The sequence below is a fragment of the Fusarium tjaetaba genome, assembly GCF_013396195.1.
Source record: "Fusarium tjaetaba strain NRRL 66243 chromosome Unknown NRRL66243_c0000226, whole genome shotgun sequence".
NCBI lineage: Eukaryota > Fungi > Ascomycota > Sordariomycetes > Hypocreales > Nectriaceae > Fusarium > Fusarium tjaetaba.
The window spans coordinates 343,915-361,415 of NW_023501422.1; the positions used below are offsets into that span (position 1 = coordinate 343,915).

The 17,501-nt window shown below is 48.9% G+C and overlaps 5 protein-coding genes across 5 annotated transcripts; 3 read left to right on the forward strand and 2 right to left on the reverse strand.

Moving 5' to 3' along the window:
• Positions 1-431: 431 nt before the first annotated feature.
• FTJAE_9897 (ATP-binding protein cassette subfamily D (ALD) member 2) lies at positions 432-2,712 on the forward strand (the record flags this gene model as incomplete). Its single annotated transcript, XM_037356864.1, has 4 exons — positions 432-944; positions 993-1,208; positions 1,258-1,931; positions 1,986-2,712. 4 exons carry the CDS (start codon positions 432-434, stop codon positions 2,710-2,712), a joined length of 2,130 nt encoding a protein of 709 aa, XP_037203141.1.
• A 1,456-nt stretch (positions 2,713-4,168) lies between these two features.
• FTJAE_9898 (Dedicator of cytokinesis 1) lies at positions 4,169-10,311 on the reverse strand (the record flags this gene model as incomplete). The annotated part of the gene is made up of 2 exons (XM_037356865.1): positions 4,169-4,743; positions 4,794-10,311. The coding sequence occupies 2 exons, from the start codon at positions 10,309-10,311 to the stop codon at positions 4,169-4,171; spliced, it is 6,093 nt and encodes a 2,030-aa protein (XP_037203142.1).
• Positions 10,312-13,617: 3,306 nt separating this feature from the next.
• Positions 13,618-14,373, forward strand: FTJAE_9899 (NPP1 domain protein; the record flags this gene model as incomplete). Its single annotated transcript, XM_037356866.1, has 1 exon — positions 13,618-14,373. The coding sequence occupies one exon, from the start codon at positions 13,618-13,620 to the stop codon at positions 14,371-14,373; it is 756 nt and encodes a 251-aa protein (XP_037203143.1).
• A 1,006-nt stretch (positions 14,374-15,379) lies between these two features.
• On the forward strand, positions 15,380-16,213 carry FTJAE_9900 (uncharacterized protein; the record flags this gene model as incomplete). Its single annotated transcript, XM_037356869.1, has 1 exon — positions 15,380-16,213. The coding sequence occupies one exon, from the start codon at positions 15,380-15,382 to the stop codon at positions 16,211-16,213; it is 834 nt and encodes a 277-aa protein (XP_037203144.1).
• A 333-nt stretch (positions 16,214-16,546) lies between these two features.
• On the reverse strand, positions 16,547-17,345 carry FTJAE_9901 (40S ribosomal S5 protein; the record flags this gene model as incomplete). The annotated part of the gene is made up of 3 exons (XM_037356870.1): positions 16,547-16,864; positions 16,943-17,126; positions 17,206-17,345. The coding sequence occupies 3 exons, from the start codon at positions 17,343-17,345 to the stop codon at positions 16,547-16,549; spliced, it is 642 nt and encodes a 213-aa protein (XP_037203145.1).
• Positions 17,346-17,501: the final 156 nt, after the last annotated feature.

A 17,501-nucleotide genomic window follows, 5' to 3' on the forward strand; every position in this document is an offset into this window, starting at 1 on the left:
AGCGCAGTACAAAAATGTGGGGAGGCTTACACGCCCCAGATTCATCGACCGAGGAAGCTTCTGTATGGGGAAACTGCCATTGATATCTTGGAGCTCACAAGACGTCCTTGGTCATGTAGCGCAAGAATCTTACTCCCTTCAACACTTTGAATTCTTTCTCCCTTTCTTTGGGTCTTGATCCTAAGACCGTTGGTTGAACCAGTACTCGTTTTTTATTCTTCATTTTTTTGGGTACCATTCGACTTCCGATTTCCTATGCGCTTAGCTGCTTTGAATAGATCCGTGATGTGACGTCGATACGCCTCGGCTCAACCCCAATCTCGACTACGTTTCGACTTCAAGTGACTACAGAATCATCGCTAGGGATCACTCAGTAATACCATAACCATTATCAACTTAGTCTACAGAGTCTCTGGGTCTGCGCGCGCGTTATGGCATCGCAATCGAAGCTCGCCTTGCCTGGCGATCGCACCCTCCGGGGTATCATCTCGCAACTCACAACTCTTTACGTTTCCAATCGCACACGTATCTCACGCGCTGTATGGATCACTCTGTTCGCTGCTCTCGCTAATCGAATTCGACTTGCCATCTCCGAGCAAAAGGCAGCCTCCGCCCGTGAATCTGCCCAGCGCGCAGCTCGTCGTGGTACTACATCCAGTGGAAGCGAGGAAACACCCCGAAAGAAAGTCGAGCTGAATCGCGAGTTCTTTCGGTCATTGCTTCGGCTACTCAAGATTGTTGTTCCAGGATGGCGCAGCAAAGAGTCGAGGTTACTGATGAGCCACAGCTTCTTCTTGGTTCTCAGGACTTTAATTAGTCTACGCGTCGCCGAGATGGATGGTGCTATTGTAAAGGCTCTCGTGAAAGGAAACGGAAAGGAGTTCCTGAAGCGCATAGTATGGTGGATGCTCATCGCGGTCCCTGCGACCTTCACCAACTCCATGGTAAGTCTGATTTCCCCGATATTCGTTGCTTGCTCACAACTGCTTTAGCTATCGTATCATCAAGCTGAACTATCGCTTAAATATCGATCGCGGCTTACGCAGCATATACATGACAAATACTTATCCAATCTAACCTTCTACGGTATTTCGGCTTTGGATGACAGAATAAAGAATCCAGATCAACTGATTGCGGTCGATGTATCAAAGTTCTCCAATAGTCTGGCCGAATTATACAGTAATCTAGCCAAACCTCTACTCGACATGGTATGTTGAATTGTTTGCACTTGGCAACAAAGTCGCTAACATCATTCAGACAATATATACCTGGTCCTTGTCAAAGAGCGTTGGAGGTGAAGGCGTTGTCTTCATGTCACTCCTTGTGCAATTATCAGCCAACGTGATGAGAGCACTAACTCCGCCGTTTGGTAAATATGTTGCAGATGAAGCAAGGTTGGAGGGCGAATTCCGCTTCCAGCACTCACGCCTTATCGATTACAGCGAAGAAGTCGCTTTATACGGGGGCCACAACGCTGAAAAGGACACTTTAGATAAGGGCTACTTTACTCTCATCAAGCACGTCAACTACATCCTCCGTCGACGCTTTTACCACGGATTTATGGAAGATTTTGTCATTAAATATTTCTGGGGCGCGCTTGGCCTGATGCTCTGCAGTGTTCCCGTCTTTGTCAAGATGCCTGGTCACATCGCGATGAATATGGGCGATCGAACAGAAGCCTTTGTCACTAATAGACGGATGCTTCTCTCTGCATCCGACGCATTTGGCCGTATCATGTTCTCATATAGAGAGGTTATGGAACTGGCAGGCTACACGTCTCGTGTTGCTACTCTACTGGATGTGATGGATGATGTCCAGGCTGGTCACTTTGAGAAGAAGCTCGTCTCCTCTTCGGGCGTTGAAGGTAACGAGGCTGTTCTCAAGGGGCGTGGGACTGTCCACGAGAGTAACGATATCACTTTTATTGATGTGTAAGTTGGAGATCACTGTCCTTTGTCCCTATGCTAACCCATTCCCACAAATAGACCCATTATCTCACCTAACGGTGACGTCCTCATCAAAGCTTTGTCTTTCACTCTTAAACACGGAGACCACTTGCTTGTTGTTGGGCCTAACGGCTGCGGAAAATCGTCTCTTTTCCGCATTCTCGGCGGTCTCTGGCCTGTTTATGGAGGCACAGTCTACAAACCCCCTTTCCACGCCATTTTCTACATACCCCAACGGCCTTACCTTTCCCGCGGCTCCCTTCGCCAACAAATAATTTACCCGGATTCTCTTCGCCAGATGCGTGCTCGTGGTGTGACGGACGCAGACCTTCTCGAGTATCTCAAGATCCTTGGTCTTGAGCACCTACCCGAGTTATACGAGGAAGGTTGGGACGCTGAGGCTGAGTGGCGCGATGTTCTTTCTGGAGGTCTCCAACAGCGTGTTGCCATGGCTCGGCTCTTCTATCATCGCCCTAAGTACGCTATCCTTGACGAGTGTACCAGCAGCGTTACCCTTGAGACAGAGAAGGCCATGTATGATACAGCAAAGGCCCTAGGCGTCACTCTCATGACTGTCAGTCACCGCCGAAGTTTGTGGAAGTATCACTCTCACATCCTTCAGTTTGATGGCCAGGGCAATTATGTTTTCACCAAGCTTGATGCCGATCGACGTCTTAAACTTGAGGATGAGAAGGAAGAGCTGGAGGTTCGGTTGCGCCAGGTCCCCGAACTGGAGCGCCGCATCGCCGAGTTGACGGCTGCTTAGGCGGCGCAGCCTATATTATGGATTTAGGGGAAATATTAACGAATGCCCGTGGCTGAATCTTTGCACAGATACAAGTGTTTTTTTCTTGAAGGTACTTAGACATTGGCGTAAAATGTTTACTTGGTGTGGTATTATACCACAGGCAATAATCGAAACAGCTTCTTCGCCGAACAGTTGATGGTGTCCTGCATGTTTGTAATATACTGACATATACAAGCTGTGCCAAGTCTCAAGATGAATAACCAAGCTGACTCTACGTTATACATAGTCGAGGCTCCTTAAAGGACAAAGCTTAAGTACATATTCCTGGGGATGTCATGGCTCCCAACCCATCCAACAAACCTCTCATCTCAACCATCCTTCCAAAGCCTATCCCAATATATTATCCACTCCTCTGGTTTTGAGGATGAAAAGGGCATGTCTTCTTATGCAGGCTGTTATCGCCTCTCATGATAGCCTGATGGTCGGCGCCGCATTCCCAGCAGAACTCATACCCACATCTTGAACCTGTAATACACAAGAATCAGCACTGCATAGGTAGTACGCCTGTATCTAGCTTGAAAGAAAACTGCGGCCTACCGCAAAAGCTGAGTAAATTGAGTAGTGTCCCTGTATCTTGCTGCATTTTTCAGCTACTTGATACAGACTCATTGGCACTACTCAATTTGATACCGAGCAAATAGACTAAGGCAAACATGTGGGCGGCCCCATTTCGAGCCGCAGTCCCAACAAAATTGGTAATTGCATTTTACACCTGTTATGATCAGTGTCCATATAACGTGGTCTGCGTGGAGGTCCTATGTGAACGCATAGTACCCGTGATAGTGACGCTATTCACACAAGACGCAATAGAATGAATTATCGAGTCTTGAGGCCACACAGGCTCTAGACGTAAATTGTACAAGTGTGCTGCAAACATGCAAACGCACACAGTCCCCTATGGCCTGCCATAACTAAGCATAAATAATATCCTAGGTATCCATAACACCAAGCTTACATGACGGAAATAGTCTGCGAAAAAGTAAAGAAACAAATGAATGCGAAGAGGTCTTTTTGTGGCGAAGCAGGCAACATCAGTGAGGGAAACACCAGAAGATAACAAAATATAAAAAAGAAAAGAGCCCGTCTCTCCTTGTAGTCAGAAGGGCAGTGAGGTATCAGCACATTGTATATCCATTCTTTCTCCCTGGTTCACAAGTCGTCTCCGTCCCCAAGGTGATCCAACCATGGGTGCTCTAGTTGCGAATACACATCTTCTTTCCCTCTCCCTTTTCGGGTAGAATATTCATAAAAGAATCAGAAATACAAAGGAAGGGTATAAAGGGGACCTCTATAGGTCAGTCCGTTCATGTTTCCACCGTCTCATATTAGTGTTGAGAGAGTCCTGTCCCTCAGTGCCGGGATGCCTTATCGTCGAACCCTACGTTGTAGCGGCCGAAATAAGCCCGAAGTAGTCCTACTCCTCGTCCAGACTTCCCATCATGCCATTGCCTTTACTGCCCTTGCGGCCAAGCTTGAGCATGCTGAATCTCTTGCGGACACTGCCCTTCTTGCTAGGGATCTTGTTCTCGACAGCCTTTTCGTTGCCGCCACCGAATTGCTGGTCGAAACTCCCTCGGCTGCTAAACCCTCCTGGAGACTCAGGATGCTTCTCGTCATGGGATTGAGTGCGGAAAAAACTATGCCGACGGTTGTGTTCTTTGCTCTGACTTCGACTCAAAGAACGGCTCAGGTTGCTCGCTGTTTCAATATCAACAGCAGACTCTTCAGGCTCAGTTGGCAATTCGGGTTCCTTCTTCTTGCTGCCACCAAGGAAACTGAGTCGTGTGCCTCGTTTTGAGACGGGCCTAATGACTGACGCTTCCTCTGTGGTAACGCCGTTCACCGAAACCCCAATATTCTTATGTTTGGGGCTAGCTTCAGAAGAACGAGACGATCGTCTCCAAGTAGGAGAAGGTGTCGTAACCGTTTCGCGTTGGGGCTGAGGAGGCGTGAAGTGTGCGATTTCCGACGCAAATGTACTCTCAAAGACTATAAGGAGTTAGTTGACTGGACCAGCCTGTGGTTAAAGGCTAACTTACACTTATGAAGCTCCTCATGTCTACTGTTGAGAATCTCATTGGGACTTCGGGCGAACATGGCAAGGCACCTCTTGATCATGATAGCATGGTCCACAAGTGCCATCTTGATAGCGCTGTCTTGGGGTGTCAGCTCTGCCTCTGGCGCTTCCTGGTCTTCATCATCTTCAGCACCATCGTTAACTTCTTTGGGTTCTGGTAGCAATTTGCGGTAACAGGCTACACTACTTTCGGAAGTTGGGTTGACAGAAACGCTGACTGCGTCGAGAAGAAGTTGAGCATGATCCCCGTTACCATCAGCTACTCGATGCTCAAGGGCAGTCATCTCTTGGGTTTTGCGGACAATCCGCTCCAAGGCTGTCTCATGGGCGCCCAGCCTGACTTCTTGCGTGTCAACCACTTCGCTGCGACGAAGTATTGTAGGGAAAGCATCAGCAGTTGTGAAGACCAGTTTCTCCGCAGAGTGCTCCTTGACGGGGCCATTTGTATTGCGTCGTGTGGAGATAGAAAATGTCTGAGGATGAGAGGATAAAAGAAAATCCCGAATTACTTGTGGCACCCGTGCGCGCTGGAAAACTTGATGGCTGAGGTCCCGATGAGGAGTGACAGCTGAGATAACCAGGAACTGGCCTTCAACATCTTCAACATCGCCCCCAGTGACAATTTGAGCAGCTGGATACTGCTCTTGCATCCGGTCTGTAAAAGCGGAAGCGCGTTCGCTTGGAGATCCCTCATATATATACTCCTTGTCTCTGAGGTTAGCATGGAATCCAAGCCCCTTGTAGACAACCTTGAAATATTTAGGAACGAGTTTGTCACTTTTGGAGATGGTCTCATATATCGTTGCGATTGCTCGTTCAGTCCTGGCCAGTTTGGAGAAATCGAAGATGTTGGTCTCGTACTGCGTTTGTAATTCTTTATATGCTGCCAAAGCATGGCTCCATGACTCTCCCTCTTCAAAGTATTTGATCATGTCGAAGTAGAGTCTCTCTTTTCGCTCAAACTGAGACTGTGCCGGAAATTCCGGGTCAGGCAGAGCAGGCGTCTGGCTAGCCGGATCCCACTCATACAGATCAGCATGCAGCCGTAGGGCCAAACCAGCTTCTGTATGGTTCCGCGATTCGGCTTGCAGGTCTGCAAGCTGGTGCACATAGCGAACAAAGATCTCCTCCTTTTGCATATCGCGAAGGAATTCCATGAGCCGCAAACGATTAATGAGATGTGTTGCTTCGCCAGGATCTTCACTGCTGTGTACTGCAACTAGGAGGTCGAGAAACTCATCTATGGTTCCAACGAACTCACGTAGAGCTGTATACAACGGTTCGTCGGGAATTTCTGCTAGAGGCTCAAAACGTTCAAGCAGCTCGGATATGAACAGTTTCTGGAGGATGCTCTCAGTCAAAGGTTTCTCCTTGAAGAACAGATCCAATCGATCGATCGTCTCTGTCTGAATGATGGATAGATCCTCGCTCAGTGTCCATTCGCTGACAATCATAGTCTGCAGCACTTCGACTGCCATTCTTCGAAGACCTTCATGCACGCTGAGGCACAACTCGACGATAGGACCAACAAGTGCCGGGACATATTGAACTTGGTACCCTCCCATCTTTGAGAGATTGTATCGGCTTCGTTCATCGGGGGTAGTTTCCCAACCGATCGCCTCCCAAGTGCGGCGAAGGAGCTCAGCACCATGCTCTCGAACATCCCCCGCAATCTTCCACACTGCTCTTCGCTTCTGCTCCGGGAACGTCTCTAACGCGAGAGACGTACTGCCCACGAGTTTAAGGAGTGTGGTAAAGAAGAGCTTCCATAGCTCAGTATTAAAACTCTCTGCTTCCTCTGGGTCGGGAAGGAAAGCTTCTAGCATTGTACCAGCGAGATACTCAAGTGTTCGCATAGTCGATTTGTGATGATGAATGTGTACACTCAACCAGCCTAAGGGATATGCTTCCCCCTTCAGTATGCTCATGTGTACCCTAAGAAGATTCTCTAATAGAGTAGTCAAGTCGTCCTCGGCAAGCTCCAGTTGCATGCCTGAGGGTGAATTAGATATTGCGGACAAAATAGCAGAAAGCTCGACCAAGGCTTCATCGAACTGAAGGTCTTCATTAACAGGTTTAGTAGGGAAAGGGTAGGACGACGGGAAAAGAAGAGAGAGGCGGTCTTTTGGCTTGCGGGGAGCAGCAAGAACCGCCAGGTAAGAATCGATTATTTTCGGAATGTGGTCCGGGATTTCTGAGCCGAGATAGTCGATCTGGCTCGCCAATATAGAACAGCATAGACGAATCTGGTCTCTCCATTGGTCGGTCACCTCTTCAGAATGACCCCAGTGAGGAGTGATCCATCGAACAGTGTTGGTGCTGAGGGCTAATTTTTGGTCCGGGTGGGCAAATAAGTCCAGTTTGCCATAATTGATAATCAGGACAAGCTTATACAGAACAAGTTTGCCCCTGACATCCGTGCACGAGTCCATAAAGTCAATGGCAATATGCAATATTTCCTCTGTGGTCAGCAACCCAGCAAGTTCTGGTAGCCATGTGTGGAAGTGTTGGACGGCGAGCGTCTGTGTTCCAACAAGTGCAGGGGCAGAGTTACGCATCATCGCGTCAAGAGCCTTAAAGATGGCGCGGAGCTCGCGTGTAAAACCGGTGGTGTTGGATGTGATACCAATGCCAGCTTCTTTCTCTTTCTGCTGGGTTCTAGCATGTGTAATAAACTTAAGGATGTGCCTGACAACCTTGAAAGTAGCACGCAGCTTTCGGGCGGTCTCGGGCTCTGTTGGGTTTTGAAGGAGTCGTGTAAAAGATCGCATGAGACAGGGAGTCGCAAAGGGGTAATTGAACTGGTTCTCAGCATACTGATCAACCAATGGGCCTAGCTTGAATCTTCGGTCATGTACAATGCCTAATACTCTGACCAAGGCAGTGAAAACAAGATCCTCAAATTCATGACTTCCGGAGTACTCCACGAGGATTCCGAATAGACCATCAAGCACATCGCTGAGCAGCTTGACCACTTCGATTTCAGGCACAAAAATGAGTTGTTTAAGCACACCTGGAACCTCCTCTCGCTGAAGATCTCGCCACTTCAAGAGCCCTAAGATCACTCTGTCCTGTGAGAATCTTGTGCTGCAGAGATAGGTATCGATACGGAGCACAGCCAGGGGGCCAGTGACTTCCGCAGGATGGTCATCTTTGCCTTGCGGGGTCCACGATAGCGACAGATACCCGCCCTTTCCAGTCGGCCCCGGTTGTGCGGTAGAGGTATGCTCATCTATCTTATAAAGGAGCAGACCGTGTAAGCCATCCCTTATGAATGCTCCCTGGTCCCATAACGGCATGTGGCCAATGGCAAATGGGGGGTTGGGCATATCAGAAACAAACATGACAACATGAGCTTGTGGGACCTCGTTAGGGGCCAGAGCAAGACGCAGTGTCTGATTCCAGGGCTCTCCTCGATCCGTAGCTATCGATTTGAATGTGCTCAAGGCTTCTGTATTGGAGGAGGCAAAGATGCAGTTCTCAATCCGCTCTCCGGAGGTTTTTCTAACCTCGAGGGTTATCTGGAGGTTGTTTCCATGAACACTAGAGGGCATGGCCGTTGCGCTACCACCAAATCGAGACAGAAGGTTCTGTTTTCCCAGGGCAGCGTCAGTTAAGGTGAAGTAGATGTCAGAGCGAGGTCTTGTGGGGGCTCCAGAGAATCCCATCTTGCTTGTCTTTGCCACGCCCGAGAGCATCGTGGGAGTGGATTTTATGAGGATGTCAGCGTCGGAGTGATTAAAACTCTTGAGCTGAAGCTGCAATCGCTCACCCCTTCGGGACTTTTCGTAGTGTCCAGAAGGGCTGTCCAATAATTCCTTGACCAGCGGATCCCAATCATCACTTGCGTCCTTTTCGCCTGCATGCCTCGAAGATGTCGACCAGATATTAATAAGATGTTCGACCTCGTCATCTTGCTTCATGACTGGATTTAATCGGAGAACGCCAAGACCGATTGTGCGATCCGCGATCTGTACTCCATCTGGGGGGCTGCCGGTTTTTGAGCCTGCTGTACTTGGAGGTCCAGTGCCTTCTCGGCTTTCGGCGCCGCTTGTTGAAAGTCGTTCATCATTTTGCTCGGCAACGGCGTCCATCCGCGCCACAGGTGAGCCTCTTGAAATGCCAGATCTTGAGCTCTTACCACCCCACATAAGGCTCCGTCTTGTTGCCTTCATTCCGCCTGAAGATGTCGGTTTCATGTGGTCTCTCGAGTATGGAGCCGTTGGACCGGTACCTGAGCGCGAGAGAGGCTGTGAGGGTATAATCTGCTGAGATGCTAACACTTTCACAACCAGGAAGAGCTCTGTTTCTGCTGAAGGAACATCGCCCACGTCTTGTGAGGATAAATCTGTGAAAAGAGTCTTCGTCTGTGCATGCTTGGCCAGGTTGACGATTGTGCCCCCAGCAGGGATTTTTACTGTAAAGCCTTCTGAAAGAGTGGTGGGCTGACCATGTTGAGGTTTGCTGACGAGGTAAAAAACCAGTGAGGTCTCGTCAATCGAGGCACCGGCGAAGCCCTTAATATCAACCATGAGATGGTGTAGAGCATTCAATTCCACAAGGGACTGTGGGGGTTCATCCAACAGACTCATCACAGACTGCAACTTGGTGACTTTGACAATACAATCGTCGGCTGTCAGGACCCTTCCCCGGGCTTCAGGATCTCGCACAATAACTTCACCTCCACATAATTTATTCACCCTAACCAAGTCCCAGACGGTCCTTTCACGTAAAAGATCGTATTCGTGTGCAGTAAGAACGTTATACAAAAACTGTTGCCGATGTAAGTTGAGGCCTGTGATAAGCTGAGAAAGTTGATCTAGTCGGCTATATTGTCGGGAGAGCAGGAGTTCATGGAGATTGGTGGAATGCCATTCTCGAAGACACGAGGCGATCTCATCTATTAAGGGCTCCGAAAGCGAAGTTGGTGTCTCGTCTCCGATCTTGAGCATTGGTACGGGTGCGGCAGGGCGTGGAGCGTTGGGATCTCTATGCACGGGTATGGATAGACTTCCTAGAGTGCCATTGGGAAGCTCCTTGAAGGGCGTTCTGCCTTTGCTCGAGATTGTTGACCTATTTCCATCTTTACGGCTCTTGCGCGCTGAAACGTTCGTTACACCACTCTTGGCACTATCACTCGCGCGAGGCATGTCACCATCCAAAACTGGGCCATCACTTGCTGCATCGTCGTTTTCGTCGCCCTCTTCGGGCTCTCCTAGCATCTCGCGAACCTCAACACAGCTTCGTGGGAAAATTCCGCTGAAGACACGCGCCTCAAGTGTCTGGCCCTTGACGGAAGTCAGACCAGCCAGCAGACTGGGAGGCGCTACGAGATAGCCGCGCAGCCAGTTGCCGTCTGGTGTCTCTTCGATAATATAGAGCTCATCGCCAATCTCGAGGGGAAGGTCGGCGGGACTCGAAGCTGGGAAAGGGTAGGTCGCGACGGCGAACGCGATGCGGGGAAGAGGCTGCCAGGGCATTGAATATCGTAGGGGACTGGTGCAGCTTTATCGAAGAGTTCACAGCCGCCAGAGCTGGCGTAGTTGGAGTTTCGCAGCTGGGGGTCGGCAACGGCGAGAGGTGGGTATAAGCTTTAACAGTTCGAGAGAAGGTCGGGTCAGGAGTTTATGAGTAGGGCGGTTGGTCTTTGTTGCACTACTGAACTCATCAAGAATCCAGATATCAGAGCGCAGTGCCAGGAGCTGTCGTTAAACGTGTGCCCCGTCGACCAATCGCGGGCTCATGGACCTTGGAATTGGTCCCTGCAGCGCAGTTCCGAGAACGACAGGATATGATATGGCGTTAAACAGGCGCAGGCACAAGGTAGCGAGCGTTTTGCTCGTTGTCAGTCGATATTTGTTCGAATGCGCCGAGTTGATCCAAAGCGAGTGTTGTTGCTGAGTGAGCTGTTCAGTTTGGTTGGCAGGTCGCTCAAATCAAATTCAAACCCCCTGAGCAAACGCGAAATAGCTTGCGGCGGGTTTTGGCAAGGGTTCTAGATCGAGGGGTGGCCTCAGCCTTTTCGCGGGATGAATATGGATGGATGTTGGTTCGAGCGTAGGCTGCGAATGGAATAGGCAAGACAGGAAGGGCAAAAGGAACGTCAAAGAATTGCCAGAAGAGAAGAGGACAATAAGGGAAAGTTGCTATTGTTGGATTGAAAGGGTAAAGTGCTATGGTACAAGTGATGAAACCAACGTTGAGATGGATCGTTATGTGCTAAAAGAGTCAAGAAAGTTGGGCTAACTTAGTATGATACCGTTCCAGGTCTCGGGAGGGGACAAAATGCGCCGGCTCTAGTCAAGGTCTGTAACAGTACCAACATATCTCTTACTGCATATATGGATCTCAATGTACTGTACTTGTCTAACAGATGTGAAGAATAATTGCTTTTTCAGCTCTGGGATCATGCCCAATCTCAATTCCATCCCGTCTCCGCTAGTGTCTGCGGTATGTGCTGCAAGTTAATGAGGTTGTGGATCGACAGCCCATGAGTTTGGGGATTAGATGCAACCCGAGATTCTAGACGCGAAGAAAAGAAACGGGGCGGAATTAGCCATTAACATTAACGTACCGCTCCCCTGGAGACCTGCAGCCCTTTTTGCCCATTTCGCTCACACTGCATGGGCCGTCTTACACACCACCAAGGTAACATTAATGAGACGACATCGCCAGCAACCTGAAAGCTTCTGCGAGTCCGTGCAGATTTCAATACGATAAATGCTCAGATCCAGCGAAATGCGAAATGTGTCCGGTTATCGAGTTGGCTCGTGCCAGGATAACCCACTCTCATCGACGGCCCGCGTCCAAACCGTCTAACCATCTAGTACCTTATGTATCACTCCATCTATATGCAGGGTTCGCATTTGCATTCCCAACTCTGGCTCTTGGTATATCATCGGCATGAATCATCGTGCAGATTTGATGCCCTTGCTTTAGTCGGGTTACACTGCCTGTCCAAACAGCCAGAATGCTACTGCATCGTGTGATATTCAAGCCACCGACTTTGATCAAAGGAATGTCCTGTCTTACATGATAGCCTCAAAGGTCAACCAACCGTCAGCAACCATTAACCGGACATAAACGGAATCATATTTCCGGTGGTACAAATACACCAATACTTCACCTTCTTCGAGGGGAATCTGATGATCCAGACTGAATAACTAAAACTACCCTGCCATGCTGGAATTTAAGCCTCCAATTCTGAGACAACCCACGGAACTCAGATCCGTGGTGAGAATGCTTTATAACATCCTTGCATCAACCCTGCATTAGTTAGGCCCAGAACTCTGATATGTATGGAGTACCACGGTTAACCTCATCATGCATGAGTAGCTTATGGTTCACAAAGGGGCGTGACTTTGATATCGACGTATCGCAGATTTAGTGCTACCAGAAGCATCTGAAATATTCATAGCTGCATACCCTAAAATGTTAATCAAATCAGACGAGTACGGATGTTTACCTAGAAGCTGCTCGTCTTATTTAAACACGTTAAATCGAGGATAGTACCTATTTAAAGCATAATGGTCTCCTCAAGTGTGATACTAACGTGTTCGCAATAACTTTATCACGCCAAGACACATCTTTTCAATACAGCCCAATCTCCAGCGAAGCAAGCTGCTCTTCCTAGCGAGGAATTTCCGTATTGTAATCGGAGCTTCATTGCACGTGTTCATTACATGTGTGATATGCGGAAGGGAAAATGTGTACTCAAGTTTGATATACCGAGCTACCCTAGACCAGTATATTATAACAGAACCCTCATCTACACCTCATGTAATACAGAGCTCGACACACTTGTACAGCGACATTATATATAGAGCCGTCACTATCAGCAAGGGGCGAGTTCTGCTTTTGCTCTTCATTGACAGTTGGTTTATGGCTGTCGACTCAGGTTCACACACCAAGTGCCTATGCAGCCTTATATTGATTCACTGTCTTCGAGTTTCCTGGGACTAAAAGAAATGCCAATTATGCCATGGGACCTGTAATAGCGAGCGGGAGTTTGGATCCTAATGCAAAAAGCTGCATATTGGAAATGCCGGGGCGCTTAAGTGCAGTCGTCGGGTTATTCCTCTGTTATCGGCAGTCGACCACTGAATAGTTAATATAAAGACCCATGTCCTTAAGAGGAGAACAGCCGGGGGCAAACACCCACCTGACAACCACGTCAAGTTGATCTATCCCCAATCAGATCCTCCACTACACCACGGGTGTCTGATCGATGACACCAACCACCTTAGACATACGCCATATTAACAACACTCCGTGAAACTTCCGACTTCGCATGCTGTGTTAGGGCAATCGTTCCAACTTGCAGCAGAGGATAGTCAACTCACTTATCTTCCAAACGGTTCTTGAGTTACTGTAGCACCCAACTGAAACAACTCACAACTAACACCATAGCCCATTTGCCTCATGATCAGAGCAAACCCCCACATTGCTTCTCTCAAGGCTATGCCTTCGGCCATGATTCCCAATAAGGCAGCCCAACGCACAACGTCCACGCTACGGCCGGGGATTTCTATATAACCTGCCAATTCCATGTTCTCATACAGCCTCGTGCTATTATAGGCCCTGTAGTTCAACGTAGTATCTCAGACGGAGGTCCAAGAACGGCCAACTTATAAGCTGGCAGTTCTCCAACTGAAAGATTGACCCCCTAGTCTTTGATCAACAGGCCAGAGCTACCGCCACATACTTAATACATTGCCCACCTCCAGTATGCCTACTCTCTTATGCCTGCCACTGAATACTGACTTCTGATAGCAGCCGGAAGCAAGATGGTGCTCATTACTCAACTTCTGTCGGGCTTTGCCCTGGCTTCAGGCATCCTCGCATCACCTATCGAGCGCCGTGCTGTTATTAACCACGATGCTGTCGTTGGGTTTCCGCAAACTGTTCCATCCAATACAGCTGGGTCACTCTATCTGAAGTACAAGCCCTACCTCAAGGTTTTCAACGGATGCGTGCCCTTCCCTGCTGTTGATAGTAACGGAAACACTGGGTATGTTAAGTTTATATATCCTCGAACTGGAGCTGACTTGGTTGTTAGAGGAGGCCTAGCCACAAGTGGCTCATCTAATGGAGGTTGCAGTAGCAGTACGGGCCAGGTTTACGTACGAGGCGGGACTTACAACGGCCGCTACGGTATTATGTATTCTTGGTATATGCCAAAGGATTCACCCTCTCCCGGACTAGGGCATCGTCACGACTGGGAAAACGCCGTGATATGGTTGTCTGGTGAAAGCACAAGTGCTACAGTTGTTGGCATGGCAGTTTCTCAACACGGAGGATATGACAAGAGAACATCTGGCACGTTCTCCGGAAACAGTCCTTTAGTGGGATATACTGCCATCTGGCCTACCAACCACCAAATGATCTTTACCAACGACAAAGGTGGCCAGCAGCCACTGATTGCCTGGGAGAGCTTGACCGCTGCGGCTCGTACAGCTTTGACAAACACTGACTTCGGCAGTGCCAACGTCCCATTCAAGGACGGAAGCTTCGAGTCAAATTTGGACAAGGCAGCCGTCTAAAAGCCCCCATAGATTCTCATGTGTGCAAGAGACGTCTGAAAGGGATTGGCGACGGCCCAGGCCTCTAACCTGCAAGAGTCCTACTATACATGTGTTAAATCGACAGCGTAAGTCGGTATTCGCATAACGGATATCTTTTCAAAGAAGTACATATTCCCAATAATCACGCCTACCTAGGTGATTCGGGTTTCCAGATATTACATCATAGGTGATCCTGTTGTTGCCAATGTGATGTTGTTTGCCACTTTCTACCCAGTACGTATCCAATTACAATTATCGAAAAAGCTTCTTCACAGCCAACGACACTCACGAAAGACGGCGGGCCGTTGACGGAACAAGCATGGATGTGGGCCTTGTATCGTCAAAATAGATCCTCTCTGTGTTACACAGTTAAGCTCAAGTAGGGGTCCACCCAAAAACAACAGAATGTGGTGATGACCTCTCTGGCTGCAAAACCTTTTCGCACAATTCAAGATATCCTGAAGTGGCGAGCAGATGCACGTTGCGTTTTTCATTTCGAATCAATCGACAACCCACGTTTATTTTTGCAGCCATGGATGTTATCAGTGAAACTCCTCAGGCAGGCATAAATCGCCGCACGTAGGTAGGTAGCTTGGTTTTGCTATGACCCCCGCGCTGTGGATTGACATCATATTTGATGAGTGTATCTGAAATTACCTACTATCAACCACGTCGCCGACTTTATTAAGATCGAGTTCTCGATTCTTGTTCGAATAATTCTTATTATTACTTTCAAAAATTAGCCGAACACAGCCACAGAGATTCATAGGTGCCTACATCACACACGCCTTTTTTCTTCTTGCGCCTGTAATCTTGTTGGCATTCTGCCATCTCGACGCATTCATATCATTTCTTTTCCACACGGCAGAGACATTTCCCATATTGCCCGCCTTCACCGATCTTACAATTTAGCCATACGTTGATCAAGTGCTGCCTTCAAACCATACCAAAGAATATACGGAGCTACAGCATATAAACACTCGAAATGGGGACACCATTCATCAGTCTCCTCGAGCCTAGCAAGCTTGACGGATACAAACGCGGAGCGCCTCTCGAAGAGCAGCCATCGTCGATCTCACAGACTTTCCTAGATACCATGGAAGTTCGCGAGCAAGTCTTTGTCAAGGAACAAAATGTCCCGGCCGAGAACGAAGTTGATGATGATGATCCTCGTTCGTGCCACTGGGTTGTCTACGCCAGCGTCAACAAGGTCGAGGAGCTGGAAGTTCGCGATGAAGAGGGAAATGTGATACAACCTCGAAAGAGCTCGACACGCTCAACACCGATCGGAACCATCAGACTGGTGCCGTTTCCGCACGACCCACACCCAGAGAGAGGGGGCAACTACTGGAATGGGATCCTCCAAGACGATAATGGTAGCCAGAATGGAAACAAGAAGATGAAGGAATCGTCGGGAATCAAGCCATATATCAAAGACCGAGAGACGACATTTCACAACGGCCAAGAGCCGTATGTAAAACTAGGACGACTGGCAGTGATCAAAGAGTTCCGAGGACATGGCATCTCTGGACTGCTCGTCAATACAGTGCTCAGTTGGTTGAAAACTCACCCGTCATACTTCAATCCCAACATCAAAGTAGTCGGCCTCGAACATCTCAATCCAGTCGGAGATGTCATGGTGATTCCCCAATGGTCAGGACTCGTCTGCGTCCATGCGCAGAAGCAGGTGGTGCAGCTTTGGAAGAAATGGGGATTTGAAGTAGATGAGGAGATGGGCACCTGGTGGGAAGAGGGTATGCCTCATGTTGGTATGTTTCAGCGCTTGGAAATTTCAGAGAAGATATCCCGTCTAGATTAGTTGCCTTCTGCTTCTCAAAACAAGTGAAACATACATACCACTACAACGAGCTGAAAGGGAAAGACACAATGTTGAGTTTCTCTCCAGAGGCGGGACAGTCAGTTGAGCCGGACGTGGGAAACCATATAATTATAAACACAGACAGCTTTTGCTTATACATTTGAATTTTAGTTCAATCACCTCTAAGGGAGCTCGACTTTTATTGAATCTAGAGCCACCTAAGAAAATCCCTAGCCGCATTCCCAGACCCGATGAACGCAAAATGCAATTCTGGAAAGAAGCCGGAACGCGCCAAAGCCAAACCTTCCAATCATGATACCACCGTTGCACCTTTTATCGGTTGCTCTTGGCCACACGCTCCAACTCGTCCTTCTTCTTGATAGCGTAAGAGTTGCTGGAACCCTTGGCAGCGTTGATCAGCTCCTCAGCAAGGCACTCAGCAATGGACTTGACGTTGCGGAAAGAGGCCTCGCGAGCACCAGTGGTGAGGAGAGAGATAGCCTGGTTAACTCGGCGGAGGGGAGAGACATCAACGGCTTGTCGTCGGACGGTACCGGCGGAACCAATTCGGGTAGAGTCTTCGCGGGGACCGCAGTTGACAATGGCGTCGACAGCGACCTGGATGGGGTTCTGATCGGTCATGAGGTGGATCTACCCCTGATGTTAGCACTCTGTAAAGGCCAAGAAAAAGATATTTCCCCATTCGTGGGCTTCTTAGGTTGGACGTACGATCTCGAAGGCGTGGGCGACAATTCGGACAGCCATGAGCTTCTTTCCGTTGTTGCGGCCGTGGTGCATCAGAGAGTTGGTCAATCGCTCAATGATGGGGCAGTTGGCCTTGCGGAATCGCTTTGTAGCATAACGGCCAGCAGTGTGGGTGACGTAGACGGGGTTTCGGAGGGAAATGTAGTCACTATTCGTAGGCCATCCGTCAGCATTCCGTCGCGCACAAGTGAAGTTTTTCAAAATAACTTCTTCAGAGTCAAACGTACGTCAGGGAGATGTCGCGGACCTCGACATCGTAGTCCCACTTGTTGAAGAGCTTGACATTGCCAACCTCCTTGACAACATCCTTGGGGAGCACCTCATAGAGGGCGGAGTTCTCGACCTCGATCTCGCCGTTGTCAGACATTTTGGCGGCTGTTGCAGTGTTGTGATCGAAGTGGGAAGGAGTTCGAAATCGAAGTTTACAATGTGGGCGCAACTGAGATTCGAGAGAGACGATGGGAGGGCAGGATGTGCTTGGGGTGGGGCAGGTGCAACCAATCAGGGTAACCACTCACCGCGG